Source organism: Anarrhichthys ocellatus, unplaced genomic scaffold, assembly GCF_004355925.1.
Source record: "Anarrhichthys ocellatus isolate YVR2014 unplaced genomic scaffold, GSC_Weel_1.0 scaffold23, whole genome shotgun sequence".
NCBI lineage: Eukaryota > Metazoa > Chordata > Actinopteri > Perciformes > Anarhichadidae > Anarrhichthys > Anarrhichthys ocellatus.
Genome location: NW_022280053.1, coordinates 2,438,327 through 2,453,037, shown reverse-complemented (window position 1 = coordinate 2,453,037; position 14,711 = coordinate 2,438,327). Strand labels below are relative to the sequence as shown.

The window sequence follows — 14,711 nt, the reverse complement described above, 5'->3', positions numbered from 1 at the left end:
CAGATATAATATTATGCTGTAATTCCATATTCATACTCTCTGTGCAAAGCCATCAATTATCATATTCCTGAGACTCCCTCTGGATATTTAGCTTTCAACAAAATGGTGTTTATATTTTTATTCACACAATATAGTTACAATAATTCTCAGCAGTTTTCATCTGCACATTTTGTTTGCCAATGACACCACCCTGCTCTGAATTACACTTCATTACCATTTCTTCCAATATGTTATGTAGTCTGTGAGTGGGTGTTAATGGCTGCTGTTGGGCTTTTTTCTGAACATGCATAACATCTGACGTCTGTGACAAATGAAGTGTGAGCCATGGGTTAAGTAACTCAGCAGTAACGCTATAAGCTAACCATCTTTTGGCAGTAGCTTCATATTTAACGGACAACTATGAGAGTCTCATCTAACTCTCCACAAGAAAGCAAATGTTTCCCAAATTGTTGCACTATTACTTTAACAGTGGGATTTATTGACCTTTGTTACAGGTGTAGTTCACGTCAACATACTATAGCTAGACTCTTGGCGAGCCAACAGAAACACAACACACTTCAACCCACCTCCTCAGCTTTCTCTCTCCTGGCCTCGGCTTCAACCCCTCCATGCGGTGAACTGGCCAAGCAGCAGCTCTGAAACAATATCTCCTGCTCAGCTCTTGTAAACTCGCTGAGCAAGCTGACTCGCTGAAGTAGTGTTTCTTTCTTTGGGCAACTCCCATTAGACACACACACACAGAAAAAAAATCGAAATCAAAAATCACTTTCCAGACTTGTCATCACAAACTATATTTAGCTTTTCAAAAAGGGCCAGGATGTATGAGATCTCAAAGTGCAAACAAGAGCTTTCTTGGCTTTCAGACTGTAGCCGACTGTTTTGGTCAGGTTGTAAAAGTATAGGATTACTTCTCCTCCACTTGACTTCAGAGGCAAATAATTCTGTGGAAAGGAAATGCTCTGAACCGAGGGGTTATTGCGTTTCCTCCAGACACCTAAAGCCCTCACTCACAGGGGCCTCACAGGCTCTTGAAGGAACTCTGTGACTCAGAACAACACTTTATGTCCGTCCATCGCCCCTGTGAGAGGAAGAATAAATGCAGCATTAACCACCCCAAATTCCTTATGAAAAGGAGTCAGGATGTCACACCGAAAGATGTAGGCGCTCCTCCGCTGAGACTTAAAGAGCAAAAGGATCAGCATCTCCATGACATTCATGTTCTTGCTGCCTGCCGCATGTCTCCACAGTCCCACCACTGTTTCCTCTTATTCCCAGCTCCATCCATCTGCCTGACAGCAATGTTTGCATATCTGAGATGACGGTCTTCCTAATAAAGCCATGACACCGTGAGGAAAGACTGCAGCTAGGCAGGGCAGCAGAGGGATGCTCCACCGTGTCTGAAGTGTTTGTCAAATACAGATTCTTTCTCTTTTCTGTTTTAAGTTTGGGCCTATTCATGACATTAACTAATGTTAATTTGTCACAGACGTCAGATATTCTGCATGTTCAGAAAAAACCCAACAACGGCCATAAACTCACAGACTGTACATAACATATTGGACGAAATGGTAATAATAATTACCAATATGTTTTTGTATAATGTTATATATATATATATATTAAAAACTAAAAAAGGAGCATTAACTTGATTGATATGGCAAATTTCTACCATGTCGATTCGATTTAGTCTGGGGTACTTTTTTTGAATAATTTAGAAAGTCTCTTAAAGCTCTAATAGCAACAAGAAAGCCAAATCTGCCGTGTTATCTTTATTTCCGCTGGCAGCTGTTAAAATGAGCAACCATATGCGCCTGTGATCACCCGCCTCACACACAAAGCTCTTTGATCACTGCCTCGCTCCTATACCAAGACTAATGACTTTCCAGCAGCATTAATGGGCACATGAAGGGACGACGTCCATCTACTTCTAAGCATCTATGTAAAGACACAGAGCCAAGGTTAACAGTCTGCACAGAGCGCCGGTCTGGCTCTTTGCACTGCGGATTGATCGCAGATCAGACGCAGTCTGGTATTGAACCGGCTGAGATGGAGGCCACCTCTCTGGAGAGAAAGAACAAGAGAGCAGGGAGACGCTTCAACTAACCGGAGCTGCAGACATAGGCCTACTGCATTATTGATTAGCCAGTTGGGGAATTCCAAGTTGAAGGAGGGCGTGAGGGCTCCTGTCCTGTGCCACACATGAAACACACCACACTTTCTCGTGTTTAGCCTGCATCATGATGTTTGCACTCCTGAGATAACAGGAGAAGTAATAGCTCTCACACCTTCGGGCTGAGGATTTCCTGTTTGCTTCCATTCTCAATACTGCATCCCACTGACGCCCTGAACCCATTAGGCCCGTCAGTCATCTGTTCCCTTCTCGCAGCGACCGTGTTACACTGAGCAGAGCTGAGCTCTGTGTGCCCGGGGACAACAGAGAGGAAACAGCACGCCTTAGAAAAGGCACCTCGGGTGCAGAACAGCTCAGAGAAAGTGACAGAAAGTCTCGACAAGCCGTGAAAATGCTACGCGTGTGGGAAAGAGTTTGAGAGGCATGAATTCTTAATGCCAAATGTGAATGTAAGGAGATGTAATGAAGGCAGAGTAAAAGGGCAGATGAGGAGTGCTTGTTGCCATTCAGACCAAAGAGATGAAGCGAACAGCGCTTCTGTTTTTAATGGCCTGTGGTCGCATCGTTACTCAACGGGTTTGAATCCAGCTGTGCGCTGCTTGTTAGCATCTCCTCGGCTGCACCTGTCTGAATCCTACATGTGAAGAGAATCCAGCAAAAAACATGCTAATACTGGTAATTCAAACAGCGGAGTGAGAAGAGGTTGCTTTGCATACCTACATAGAAACATACAGAGGCAGTTTTGTCTTTATCCTGTGTACAAGATCACATACATACGGGTGTAGTTTTCTGCATAGAACACAAACAAACTGGATAAAGACGCATGAGAAAAAAAATCAAGTAAGTGCTTAAGTTCTTCAACTATTCCTCTTTATTATTTTCTTCCACGTGTTATTGCTGTTATAGATTCCTGCCACATGTGATGTTGAGAAAAGCCTCGTTTCGGGGAGTTAAAAGCCTTCGGGCCGTTTACACCTGCACCGTTACACCACCAACCTCCATCACACCTCAGCTGCTTTTCCTCGTGTCCATTTATTATCACTTAGACCTGCTTAATTGAATAAAACACTTGTATACTCCAACGCAGTACAATGCTGCCACTTGCATGTAAAAAAAACAACAACATTATTATTACTTTCATTATCTGCTGATAACTTTCTCTGATTATTTATCTACAACACGTTCAGTGAATATCTGAAAAACAAGCAAATTTTCACCAAATATTCACATTTGAGAAGCTTGAACCAGTACATATTTTGTACATTTTTTGTCTTTGGGCCTCTGTGATTCCCAAATTATCTCCCCATTGTGAGTGAGGGCCCATTTAATAACACACTACCTACTCAGAGAGTTGCAATCCAAAGCGTTCAAGGCTGTTGGCTCGATTTTTTTTGAGGGTTTGCTTTCTTCCTACACTAAAATATCTTACATTTAATGTTTTTTGGAAGAGACAACCATGCTACATACAGAATCGGTGCAATACAGCATTCAAAATCCAGACGGATATTCCACTAATCTCTCCAGTGCTGCTTCAAAGCCGGCAGGTCTGGAAAGCCCCAAATACAAGGAGCACAAAAACATTCTAAAACGCACTCAACAGTCACGAATGGATGTGCACAAACCAAAACACAACTACATCTGCTCACTTCTATCCTCCCTTTATCTGACTTCCTTGTTCTTTGCTTCCCCTCCCATCATCCGGTCAGGTGCTTTACAGAAGGCGAGGCTCTTCCCAACATCACCGACATGTGCGTGATCATCACGATCACTCTGTGAAATCTGCAGAATACGACAGTTTCGACAATAGCTTGCACCACACAAAGGAAATGTTTTACGGTCGACTACTAGCAAAAATAAAATGTGTTCCCTCATTCTTTTTAAATTCTACAGTGACTTAATGCGTGACCATAACAGTGCAAGAATTGCTACATGTATTCTGCTTAACATTCTAGTCGCTATAAAGTAAATTAGATCATTAATTTAATTACAAAAATACTAAATCTGTCTATTGGCTGATCATTTATACAATAGATAGTTTTGCAGTAACCGGTATATGCTATGTCTGTACTGTGTCACAAGTGGATGGAAGAATTAAAGGTCCTGAAATGGAGCCCAGTGCAAACACAGGAGGGTCAGACAGTAGGTATTGCATTAAAAGCTGATTGAAGGACAGAGTGAAAGGTCTCCAGGGGCCCATCAGCTCCTCCTCCTAACTCCGCTGGGGGACATTAGGGTCTTCCTGATTGCTCTCCAGCAGCTCATCCTCAGAGAAACTGATATGAAGGCAGGTATCATTCAGAGGAGCAGAGAAGGGCATCGGCCGCTCATAGGTGTCCGGATGTGAGGCGAGGGTGGGGGGCTCAGCGGAGTACGACTCAGAGGAAGAGAGAACAGCTTCGTTTCTCTCCTCCGGGGGGCTGTCACAGCCGCTGGAGGCCGTCATAAACGTCTCGCGGTCTCCGAACAGGTCGTCGTCGTGCAGCGGCGACAGCAGGGACTTGGTCTCGGAGCGGACGCCCGAATCCTCGCTGACCGAACAGGAGCTGCTCTCGCCGTTGCTGAGGGAGTGGAAATCAGCAGACGACAAGGAGCTCGGGGTGACGTCCGGGAACGAGAGGCTACTGCTGCTGCTGGGGGTCCCGCCGTTAGCGGTGACCTCTCCGGGCTTTGGCGCCGCTGTGACTTCTGTTCCCGGACAAAAGGTCCTGCTGGCCCGCTTGCGGCTCATGGAGGGTGGAGGGTCAAGTTTAGGGATCATAAACCTGCCAGGGAGAGAATAGAGAAAGCGGTTAGTCTGACACAACGCCTTCATTGGTTATCATGTTGTGAGTAGATCCATTTAGACATTTTTATTGTCCTAATCGTGCAAATTCAGATTCAGCCCTCCTCTCTACCAAGCAGGTGCACGACAATCAGCCTCAAGCCCGTTTTCCTCTCCATCAGTCATGTTATACCCCATTAACCTGAAACGTACGGTGACATACGCTGTTACTAGACAAGATAGAAACTCCCTCTTTTTCACTGGCTCCCTGCCGTTTCGGCTGTCTGGGGAATTATCTACATCCCACAGCTGCCCTGTTGAGAAGAGAGAGGAACGGGGGAAGAAAGGCAGCTAAAGAAAAAAAGAATAGTGAGAGGGGGGGGGGGGGTCAACGAAGCGAGAAAGGAGCTGCAGGCGTCCCCCTCCTCAAACACACACCAGAAATAGCTACACTGCAGTCTCTCTCGCTGTGAAAACAGAAATGCCACAACTAGCACCAGTGCGCTCAGCCACACACAATCAATGTCATTCTCTTGGACAATGAGTCCTAACGAGCCCCGCCTCCTCCACCTATCCACATTATACTGGTGGCTGCTGTGAAATCCGGTCCACGGTTGGATCCTGGTCTCAGTAATGAACTTATGTGACTTGCTGATGTATTTACCGTCTCTGGTTCTGTAGGAGATTGGTGTTGATAGCTACGCTAATGACAGACTTGTAATGGTGCAGGGAACCCATCACCAGAGATCATTACGGTGCCACTGTTTCCCTCTTCCGACAAATGGAGACGCACTTACATACAGCACTGTGGGGTAAAAGTTAAGTTGAACTCCACTGACTCCAATGTCACAAGATTATCTCAACAGCTATTGATTAGATTGCTGTGAATTTTATACAGACATTCATGGATAAAGCCTGCTGACTTTCATGATCACCTGACTTTCCCGCGAGTGACACCACGAGGCCGATGTTTTTGAGATTTAGAAAACATTTTGAAAAACTATTGGAGGGATTGACATGAAATCTGGTATCAACGGTGCCCAGAGGAGGAATCCCAATACTTTTGATGATTTCCCTCATTTTTCTTCTAGTGTCACTAGCAGGTTTAAGTCTTTCTTTATTCTCTGAAATATCTTAACATCCACTCAATGGATTTGAACAGAATTTGGCACAGACACTGATGGTCCCCAGAGGATGAATCCTTATGCCTTTCCTGACTTTTCCTCTAGCGTCACCATGTGGTTTTCACAAGGAGATTTTGAGCGAAACAATAATTGGATAAACTGCCATGAAGTTTTGCTCATTGTTCTATTTGAAGAAATGACATTAGGGATGTGACAGTGACCGATAGAGTAGATCACACAACAAAATGAAACCCTTGGATATTTGCATTGTTTCCTTGCCAGGGGTAATCGTTCCTTTGGGACTTATGAAGATAAACAGTCCAGTTTGAAGTTTGATTATTTTTTGTCTGCTGCCAAGTTGTGGAGATGAATTTGCAGCCATTTCCAGGAGCAGGCTGGTCTCATTATCATAACTTTGACTCAGCACTCCTCTCTACTGTCACATCGACGCCTCTCTCCACCTCCCTGCCCCCTCTCCCTCCACTGTGTCTTCTCTTTCTCCCTTTATTACTCCCTCTTTGTCTCTCCATTCATCTCGCTCCAGTCTCATTCAGCCTCACTGCCATGCATCTCTGCATTTCTAATCCATTTACTTTGGAAATTCTATCTCATACGTGACAAACAAGGAAAGAAGAACTGACGTAAAGGTCGATTCCATTCATTTTAATAATTCAAACCATATTTGTGTCATTTTGGATGTCACTATTCGTGATTTTCAGAATCAAATGCAAAGTATCTTTGCGTATGATGAACATTAGACAAATTGGATTACTTGCGGTGACTAGCAAAGGGTTATTTTTCATACTAAACTGCTCAGCACAACATTGCTGCCTTACTGTAGGTGTTGGTGCACAGACTGAAAGACAAGCTTAGGACCTGTGATTTGGCCCACACTGCTCAAACCCTCCAGTGCTCATTATACTGTGATGTTGTCACGGTAAAAGAGATTATTAGGAGCTTGTTCAAGTCCGACCATTTACGACAGCTCATGTACACTTTATATTACTGCTAAAGCGGAATAGCTCAATGCTTTTTTCTGCTGTGCTATTTAGGCAGCCACTGGTTTCTGTTCATTTCATGGTGGAATAAAAATGAACCCGCGGAGACTTGTGATACAGTAGGTTATCCATCACAGTGAGAACTCATTGGGTTTCTTTTTCCCAGTGAGAATCTTTTTGCCAAAATGCAGCTGAAGACAGATTATTTCACGTCTTCTAAATTGGTGCATGTACTGTAATTGTGGGGAAGCGCCGACATCAGAGAATAAGATTGTTTTGTACAATGTTGGGCAGTAACACATTACTGTAGTGTTACCGAGCAGTGTAAGGTATTACAATGTCCAAAACAGCAATTATATCACAGTTATTAATCCAATGTGCACAATCTATCATGCATTAAATAGTTAGGACCCTCAGTTGGAATTTAAATAATGAATAGCCAAAGTAATGTAGTTATAGAACAAGTAAAGTAACTAATTACTTTTGATATCAAGTATTAAGTGAATTCACATTGTTCATTTTTAAAGGAGTAATAAATAAAAAGTAACTCATTACACTTCCTGAGTAACTTGCCCAACACATTATCTTTTTCCCATGATGCTTATTGTTTGTTATCCGTTTTGGTCAGACTCTATAAAGCAAAACATGCACATGACACAAAACACACATACTTCAGTATAACAAACCTCCCTTTACCACAGAGGTACTCGTCCTCTTCCTCTCCTCTGACAGCTTTACTGTTCAGGTGGAACCTCCACTGACAAGTTAATACCAAATCTTGACAAGAGCATTTCTTCTATTTTGGCGTAAGTATGCGAGGACAAAAAAAAGCCCTCGCAGTCCAACACAGTGTATAAAACACAGACAGTGCTACCGTGCGTATGGAATGCGTGGCTCACTGATTACCTCAATGCAAATGTGGTTATGAACTTGCAGAACCACATGTAAATGGAGGTTATTATGCAGACATTAGCAGAGAACTCACTGGTGAGACCTAAACATGAGCCAGCAAAACACCCACACAGTTCACCCACCACATGCTCAATTACCATGCTTGTGCCACAGACACTGGTTCCACATGCTGGTGGTCATGAGTAATACTCACATAGAGGGAGGAGAAAGGGCAGAGAGGAGAAGAAAGAGGAGAGGAAGGGGGCTTAGGCAGTGGCAGGGAGCTCCTGCAGGCTCCTAGGGAGAGGCAGGCTGGTGCAGCAAACGATGAGAGGGGCGGGGACGAGACGATGGAGCGTATGAGTGGTGGGTTAAAGGAAGCGGACCTGCTTGTTGGGTGTTATTCAGGGGTTCAGTTTGTTGGTTTGGGCAGACTGACGGGGGAATGAGGGATGGTTAGATGAGGAAGAGGAAGAGCAGGAGAGGGTCCTCGCACCTGTACCAAAGAGAGGCAACAGTTAGACTACAGAGGATCAGGGAGCCATGTAAGGGACTAGTGAATTTAAAAGCCCACACCAGCGATTTAGTATCTTTTAGCACATTAAAGCCACGATGCGGAGGATATTAACAACTGGATACTTTAATACTACAGTACCCATGAGCCTCTGCTGTATTTGCAATGGAGAAAAAGCCAGTTGGAGGCTTAAATCAGAGCTGTGGAGAATTCAAAATGCTTCCACTACTATGCTGTGAATAAAACACAATGCCATTGTGACAACATTTCATTCAGAATTGAGCCAGAATCAATTTAAGCTGCAAATTGTTTTATCATTTTATTGTCTCAAGCTACAGTCAGCCAAAAACAGAACTGTTATGTGGATGATTGTTAAATTAAAAGGGATTTTGGGAGTCATAACTTCTCAGCTTACAGTTTTATGTACAGGCCTGTACTTTTTCATCAACGGAGATATATTTCAGCGCAATAGTCTTTTGTACTGAAGACTCAGCTGAGAGAGTTTCACGCCCAAAGCAGCCATGAAAGTGCTCCGACTGTGATCCACCATCAATTGAGAAAAATACCAGCGGTGCCCAGAACAGCTGTACACCGTCTGCTCCTCTCACCAATCCACCCCAGGAACACTGAGCTGGATGAAAAGCATCCCTACTTTCTACTACAATATCACCACATGGTAATGAATCATACTGCAACAATGTTCACTGTGTTGGGTTGTCTAACTTTGCAAGTTACTGTATTTTTACACTATAATGAATGCAACCCCATGGCAGTAAGGTAAGAGATCAATCTCAACATGTCTATTCATTGGGAAAACATACATAGCCACTGGTATGGACCTTGAAGCTATATATTTTAGGGATAGGGATGTGTCTCAGGCCATTCACTGCCAAGACGTCTTAAAGTGTTACATAAAAATCCATATAGAGACCATGTGTGTCTGCAAAACACATGACTCATAAGCACAGCATGCAGATTTAATTCACCATTCAATAAACAGGAATTAAGCAGGCAATCAGGAAGATAGCACAAAAGAATAACACAACAATTTCATATTTAAAAAAACGAAAAAATAAGCTCTGCAGATCAACAGGTGGAGACAAATAAAAGGAATCAATATCTTCCTATGTCTCTGGACAGAAGGTTACCAGTATAAATCATTCCCCCTTCAGCCTTTGAGACAGACAGATGGGCGCGCGCACGCACGCACGCACACACACACGCACGCACACACACACACACACACACACACGCCAACTGTAAGAACAAGTAGGCGGTTTAAAGTCAGTGTAGGGGCACTGGGCCTTTGCATCTTGCTTTTGTAAGGACGTTAACACACAGCACCCATGTGAGAGACATGTCTGTGTGGGATGTTTAAGCATATAGGGGGATGAATGTGAGCGTCCGCAGGAGCAACAGAGTCTCTGTCAAACATTATTCAGTGTCTGACAGGCCGACATAAACCTGAGAACACAGATGACTCTTAAAATGTAACGTCAGTATCGCATGACTCTGAACAACAATGTGTGTGAATCCAGCTCCACCCAAACGCCTGGAAATATCATCCGTTACAATTCCATCACTGCAATTAAATTACTGGCCGACGAGGCTGCCGCTGAAGCTCTGACACGCAGGAGATGATGTTAACGATGAAGAGGGGAAATAAAAAAGGATCTAGGGGGAGGAAGAAGATACCCGGATAGGTCAGGAAATGTGATTATGCAACATACAATACTGTCAGAGAAAGAGAGTGCAGCATGCCAGGGGAAACGCATGACTCACTTGTGTATAATACATAGTTGGGTGTTCATATAAGCTGGTCACCATATGCGTTTGTTTTCACTCTGTGTGGCCATGCTGCTGCTTTCAGCAGCATGGCTCTGGGGATGACAATGTTGGTTGATGGGTTGGTCCAACTACTGTATAGATTGCAAAGACATTTTATACGGATATATTTATGTTTCCCAGACAATTTCCCCAACTGACTTTGTTGATCCTCTTTGTGGTTTTGCCATGAAACTTGGTACAGACATTCATGTCCCCCTGAGGATGAATTGTAATATTTTCGGTCATCCCTTAACTTTTCCTCCAGCGCCATCATCAGGTCAGGATATCCACAAAACTAGCATGGCTGCCGACTCTTGTTTTTGTGTGTGTCATAAATAAAAGGACAAAGAGGTTGATGACTCAAAGTTGCAAATAATATGGTGCAATGTTTTGCCCACAATGTGTATTTTAAATCTACGATTACATCCTGTTTTGATCCTACTTCCAATGTTCTGTTTGTTGTGTAAAGCATGACTCACTACATGGTTAGGTATTGTGCTGCCAACACACCATATGCAGTGATCATATAGCGCTCGAGTCAGTGGGCCAGCTGGAGAGCACATGGATAATGTCTGTGTTGGTCGATAATGCCTGTGTGATTTAAAGCTGAATGGCACCGATAATGTGAAGGGAAATAACCCTGCATGACCAGCCCTGGACCCAAGGGGGAGGTCATCTTAGTCAGGGCGAAGAAAGGGAGGAAGAGGAGGAGCAGAGATGGTCAGAAGAGTGTCTGTCTGCTAGTTGGTAGTACATAAAATAGGGCCACTCAGGCTGTAAACATTGATTCGCTGGGAAATCTGGAAAACAAGAGCAAATGGAAGCAATAAAATGTGCCGTGCGGAGGGGGAGGGCGGGTACACCAGACTGTGCCAAAGGTAATGCAAAGGAGTTTAGTGGGGGAAAGCAAACTAACACAATGGAGCTAAAGTTTCCATTTCTTCAACCCTCATTCTATCTTGTTCTCGTGATTTAGTGAGATTAAAAGATATAGTTGAGTCGCATAAGCAGAGAAACATACCATTTAAAAACATTGAAAGGTCACATCATAAACTAAGCTGCCAATTTTTCTGTTCAGCAGGCAAATAAAGAGTCTTTTTCTGCAGTAATAACCTGGCTTTTTATTCTTTTTATACACCATTTGTGATTAAACCTAGTGTAAAGCTTGATGATTACCATTTAGAGAAAGATGACGTCACTCGGGAGAGGAGGCAAACAATAGCCTATAAAAGAGAGGGAGGATGGCTGAGAGGGGAGAGCCACTTTAGAAGATAAAAAGCCCCGGTGGTGTATTTCTGAGCTACTGAATCTCTCTTTAAAGCCTTTGCCACCGAACACAGAAGAAGTGTTGCTCAGAAGGAAGAGTGGCAGACAACAACTGAAGTCAGTTGTTACGTAATTACAAATAAATGGAAAAGGGGGTTCAGCCTGGCACACAACACACTCCCAGGTGAACTCATGCTCCGATGGAAATGTACGGTAACAAGATGCCTCTCTTTGTATTTACTCCCCCCCCCCCCCACGCTCGTGAAAAAGGAAAATAAATATTGTGACATTTGGACTTTGGGTAGAGTTTCAGGTTGTGACGGGATGGGAGATGGGATTGGCTGAGAGTCTGTGGTGCAGGAAAACCACAGGATGTGAGTCTGGCTGTAGGTAGCTAAGCTGCAGCCTCAGACAAACACACACACGCACACACACACACACACACACACACACACACACAAAACAAAGCAGATGCACAAAATTACAACATCCCCAAGCACGCCAAATAAACACTACACCGCCATTTCCAACGACTTAATTTTCTCCTCGTCTGTTTTGAAATCAACTTGAACATGCTCTCCTTGGAGACTTCGCTGTGGATTGCTTTCAGGAAGAGAGACAGCGAAAAGCAAGAGTGGAGAGACAAATTAAGTGTGAAGATGAGAAAGAGAAGGAGGGGGATAAAAGGAAAAGGACTGAGGAGTTTGTCCTGCTTGGGAGCGCTGCTTGATCTAATGTAGGAAATGTTTTCTTTTTTTTAACTATAACTGCTCTTTTGTTATGGCTTTAAGGAGATTAAAAGCTCATCAAAAAGTAATTAGATGCTGTGGCTCCACGTATGCATCAAAGCTAACGTCTGCTTGTGTATCAGTGAGCTGCATGCCAGCGCATTCAGACATTAAGTCAAAAAGTACAGGAGGGGAAACAGCGAGAAGAGCCTCAAAGATCCCTGAAAAGCAAAACACACTCCTCACAAATTATTCCCCCCCCGCCAAAAAAATCCATTTACTGTCTTTAATCTCTCAACGCATGTCTGAATGGCTTTTCAAAATGAGTTATTTCACGAAATAAAAACACTGGGACGGAGTTAAAGCTGATGGAGTTTCCTTGTTTCTCTTGAATCTCATTCTCTCTCTCAAGCTTCTCTGATTCCTTCTTTCAGCCACAAACCTGATCCCCTCTTTGTTTGTACAACCCCAACCCTTTTCTCCCTGTGTTCTGTAATCCCCCGAATTACAGAACACTTTCATTAGCTGCAGGCCGTTTCTGCTGAGTTGAGCAGTTCTCCACTAATAACACTAAAAGCTACCTGCTTTGTATGTCACTGTGTAGCCTGGCTACCTCAAACACAAACTGACTGGCACCACATTAGGAATGTGGACGCACATTAAAGGAATAGTTCCGACAATTTCGGAAATATTTGCTTTCTGGCAGAGAGTTAGATGAGAAGATCGATACCACCTTTGTGTTAGTCCGTTAAATGTAAAGCTATAGCCGGCTGGCACTTAGCTTAGCACAAACATTGGAATTTGAGGGAAATAGAATAAATGTTCATAGATCCATCTAGAATGGGCCTCATAGACTTGGTTCCCATCCACGTGGTTCCCATCGACGTTGGTCGATGGGAACCCACGTCTGTGTGGGACAGACGTGGGTCCCACACAGACGTGGGTCCCACCGACGTGGGTCCCACCGACGTGGGTCCCACCGGCGTGGGTCCCACAGACTTGGTTCCCACAGATGTTCCCAAAATGTTGAACTATTCCCTTAATGTACAATGGCTTCATTGCATAATGATTCGCTTGCACTACAAGCTGCCACTAACTTGACCCTCCGGGTGGTTTGTTACACAGAACCATCTGAGAAGCCATCATTAGAAAAGGGCTGTCCCTTTCAAAAACATCCTGGCAGGTGATTGAATAAAGCATCCGTCATCAACCATCAAACTCCTCCCGAAGCCAGTCAGGAGAAGAGCAAAAGGTAACGCAGCCAGTAGAATCACTGTTATTTCTGTGCGTTGGTACAGAAATAACAAGCATTATTTTCTAATAAACACAAGGACATTCATCTTACTTTTCATCCATGTTGGCCGAGTTCCTCAACGTGAACGGGACGATCTCATTGCACAAGCTCCCCTTGGTGTCCGCTGTCCCATTGGCCCTGATAAAGGGGTCCAGATCCCCGTTGATGGGTGCAGCTGGTTCGGTCCCGTTCTCCAGGTTGAGCAGGTTCAGGTAGGACTCGGCGCAGTCCACTTGGGAGGAGAGGGGTGAGGAGAGGGGTGAGGTTTGGAGCGGCCATGCAGGTGTGGAGGTTATGAGCTGGTCCAGGGTCTGGCTGTAGTGATTCTTCAGATTCAGAGACAGAGCCTTTGCTGCTGAAGACACTGAGCTGCATGGTGACTGTTGACCACCTGGAATAGACAGAAGACAAATCAACACAATGCCACCGTTAACAAAACAAGTAAAGATTCAACTGCAGCCAACATGTTGGCTTCTTCGTACTTTTTCTAAAGATCTCTCTTAAAGTGCTGACTCTTATTAAGAGAACAGATGCGTTGGCACTGTGCCAGTGGGAGCACTTAGCACAGCCATCTCTGAGATTAGCATTTTCTATCAGAGGGACTAACATGATTAATACAAGCATGAAACATGAAGTGTCGTTTTTAAAATGTACACACAAAAACACACAAGTAAAAACGCGTAGAAAGATGAATCATACATAAACAAACACACATTCAGCTCTGCCCACTGTGTGTGCGCCTGTGGTTATTCATTATTATTTTGGCAAGACTGACCGCTCTTTTAGCTCCTGTAAATACATCCCTCCTCCAAAAATCCTCCTTTGGGACAAAGTGTGTGTATGAAAGTGTGTTTATGTGTGTGTGTACCAAAATAAAGGTTGTTTAACATAACAAAAATAACAAAACTCCTACTGAGGACACAGTCTGTGAGTGTGAGATAATGCGGACAGAATGTGTTTTTGAATCCATTGTGATTACATAATCTGCTTTTTGTTGAGCATAGAGATGTTATTGTGTGTAAGAATATGCTGTTTACACACGTTGTGTTACACAGAGCGAGTGTGGTGTTGATGCACGGCCCTCGATTTTAATTATCATTTCAAAGTGAGATCAATAATCCCATTCTGACACATTTTTCTGTAATGGACTACACTGCAGCTCCAATATAACTTTGTA

General features: G+C 43.8%; 1 protein-coding gene across 2 annotated transcripts in view; it reads right to left on the bottom strand.

Moving 5' to 3' along the window:
• Positions 1 to 2,979: 2,979 nt before the first annotated feature.
• The window catches only part of LOC116390386 (carboxyl-terminal PDZ ligand of neuronal nitric oxide synthase protein), a 45,727-nt gene continuing 33,995 nt past the window's right edge, over positions 2,980 to 14,711 (bottom strand). For both annotated transcript variants that reach the window (XM_031860024.1, XM_031860026.1), the window contains 2 exons: positions 13,586 to 13,925; positions 2,980 to 4,893 (listed from right to left, as the gene is read on the bottom strand). In XM_031860024.1, the coding sequence (XP_031715884.1) occupies positions 4,341 to 4,893; positions 13,586 to 13,925 (893 nt within the window). In that variant the 3' untranslated portion in view covers positions 2,980 to 4,340. The remainder of the gene's footprint in view (positions 4,894 to 13,585; positions 13,926 to 14,711) is intronic.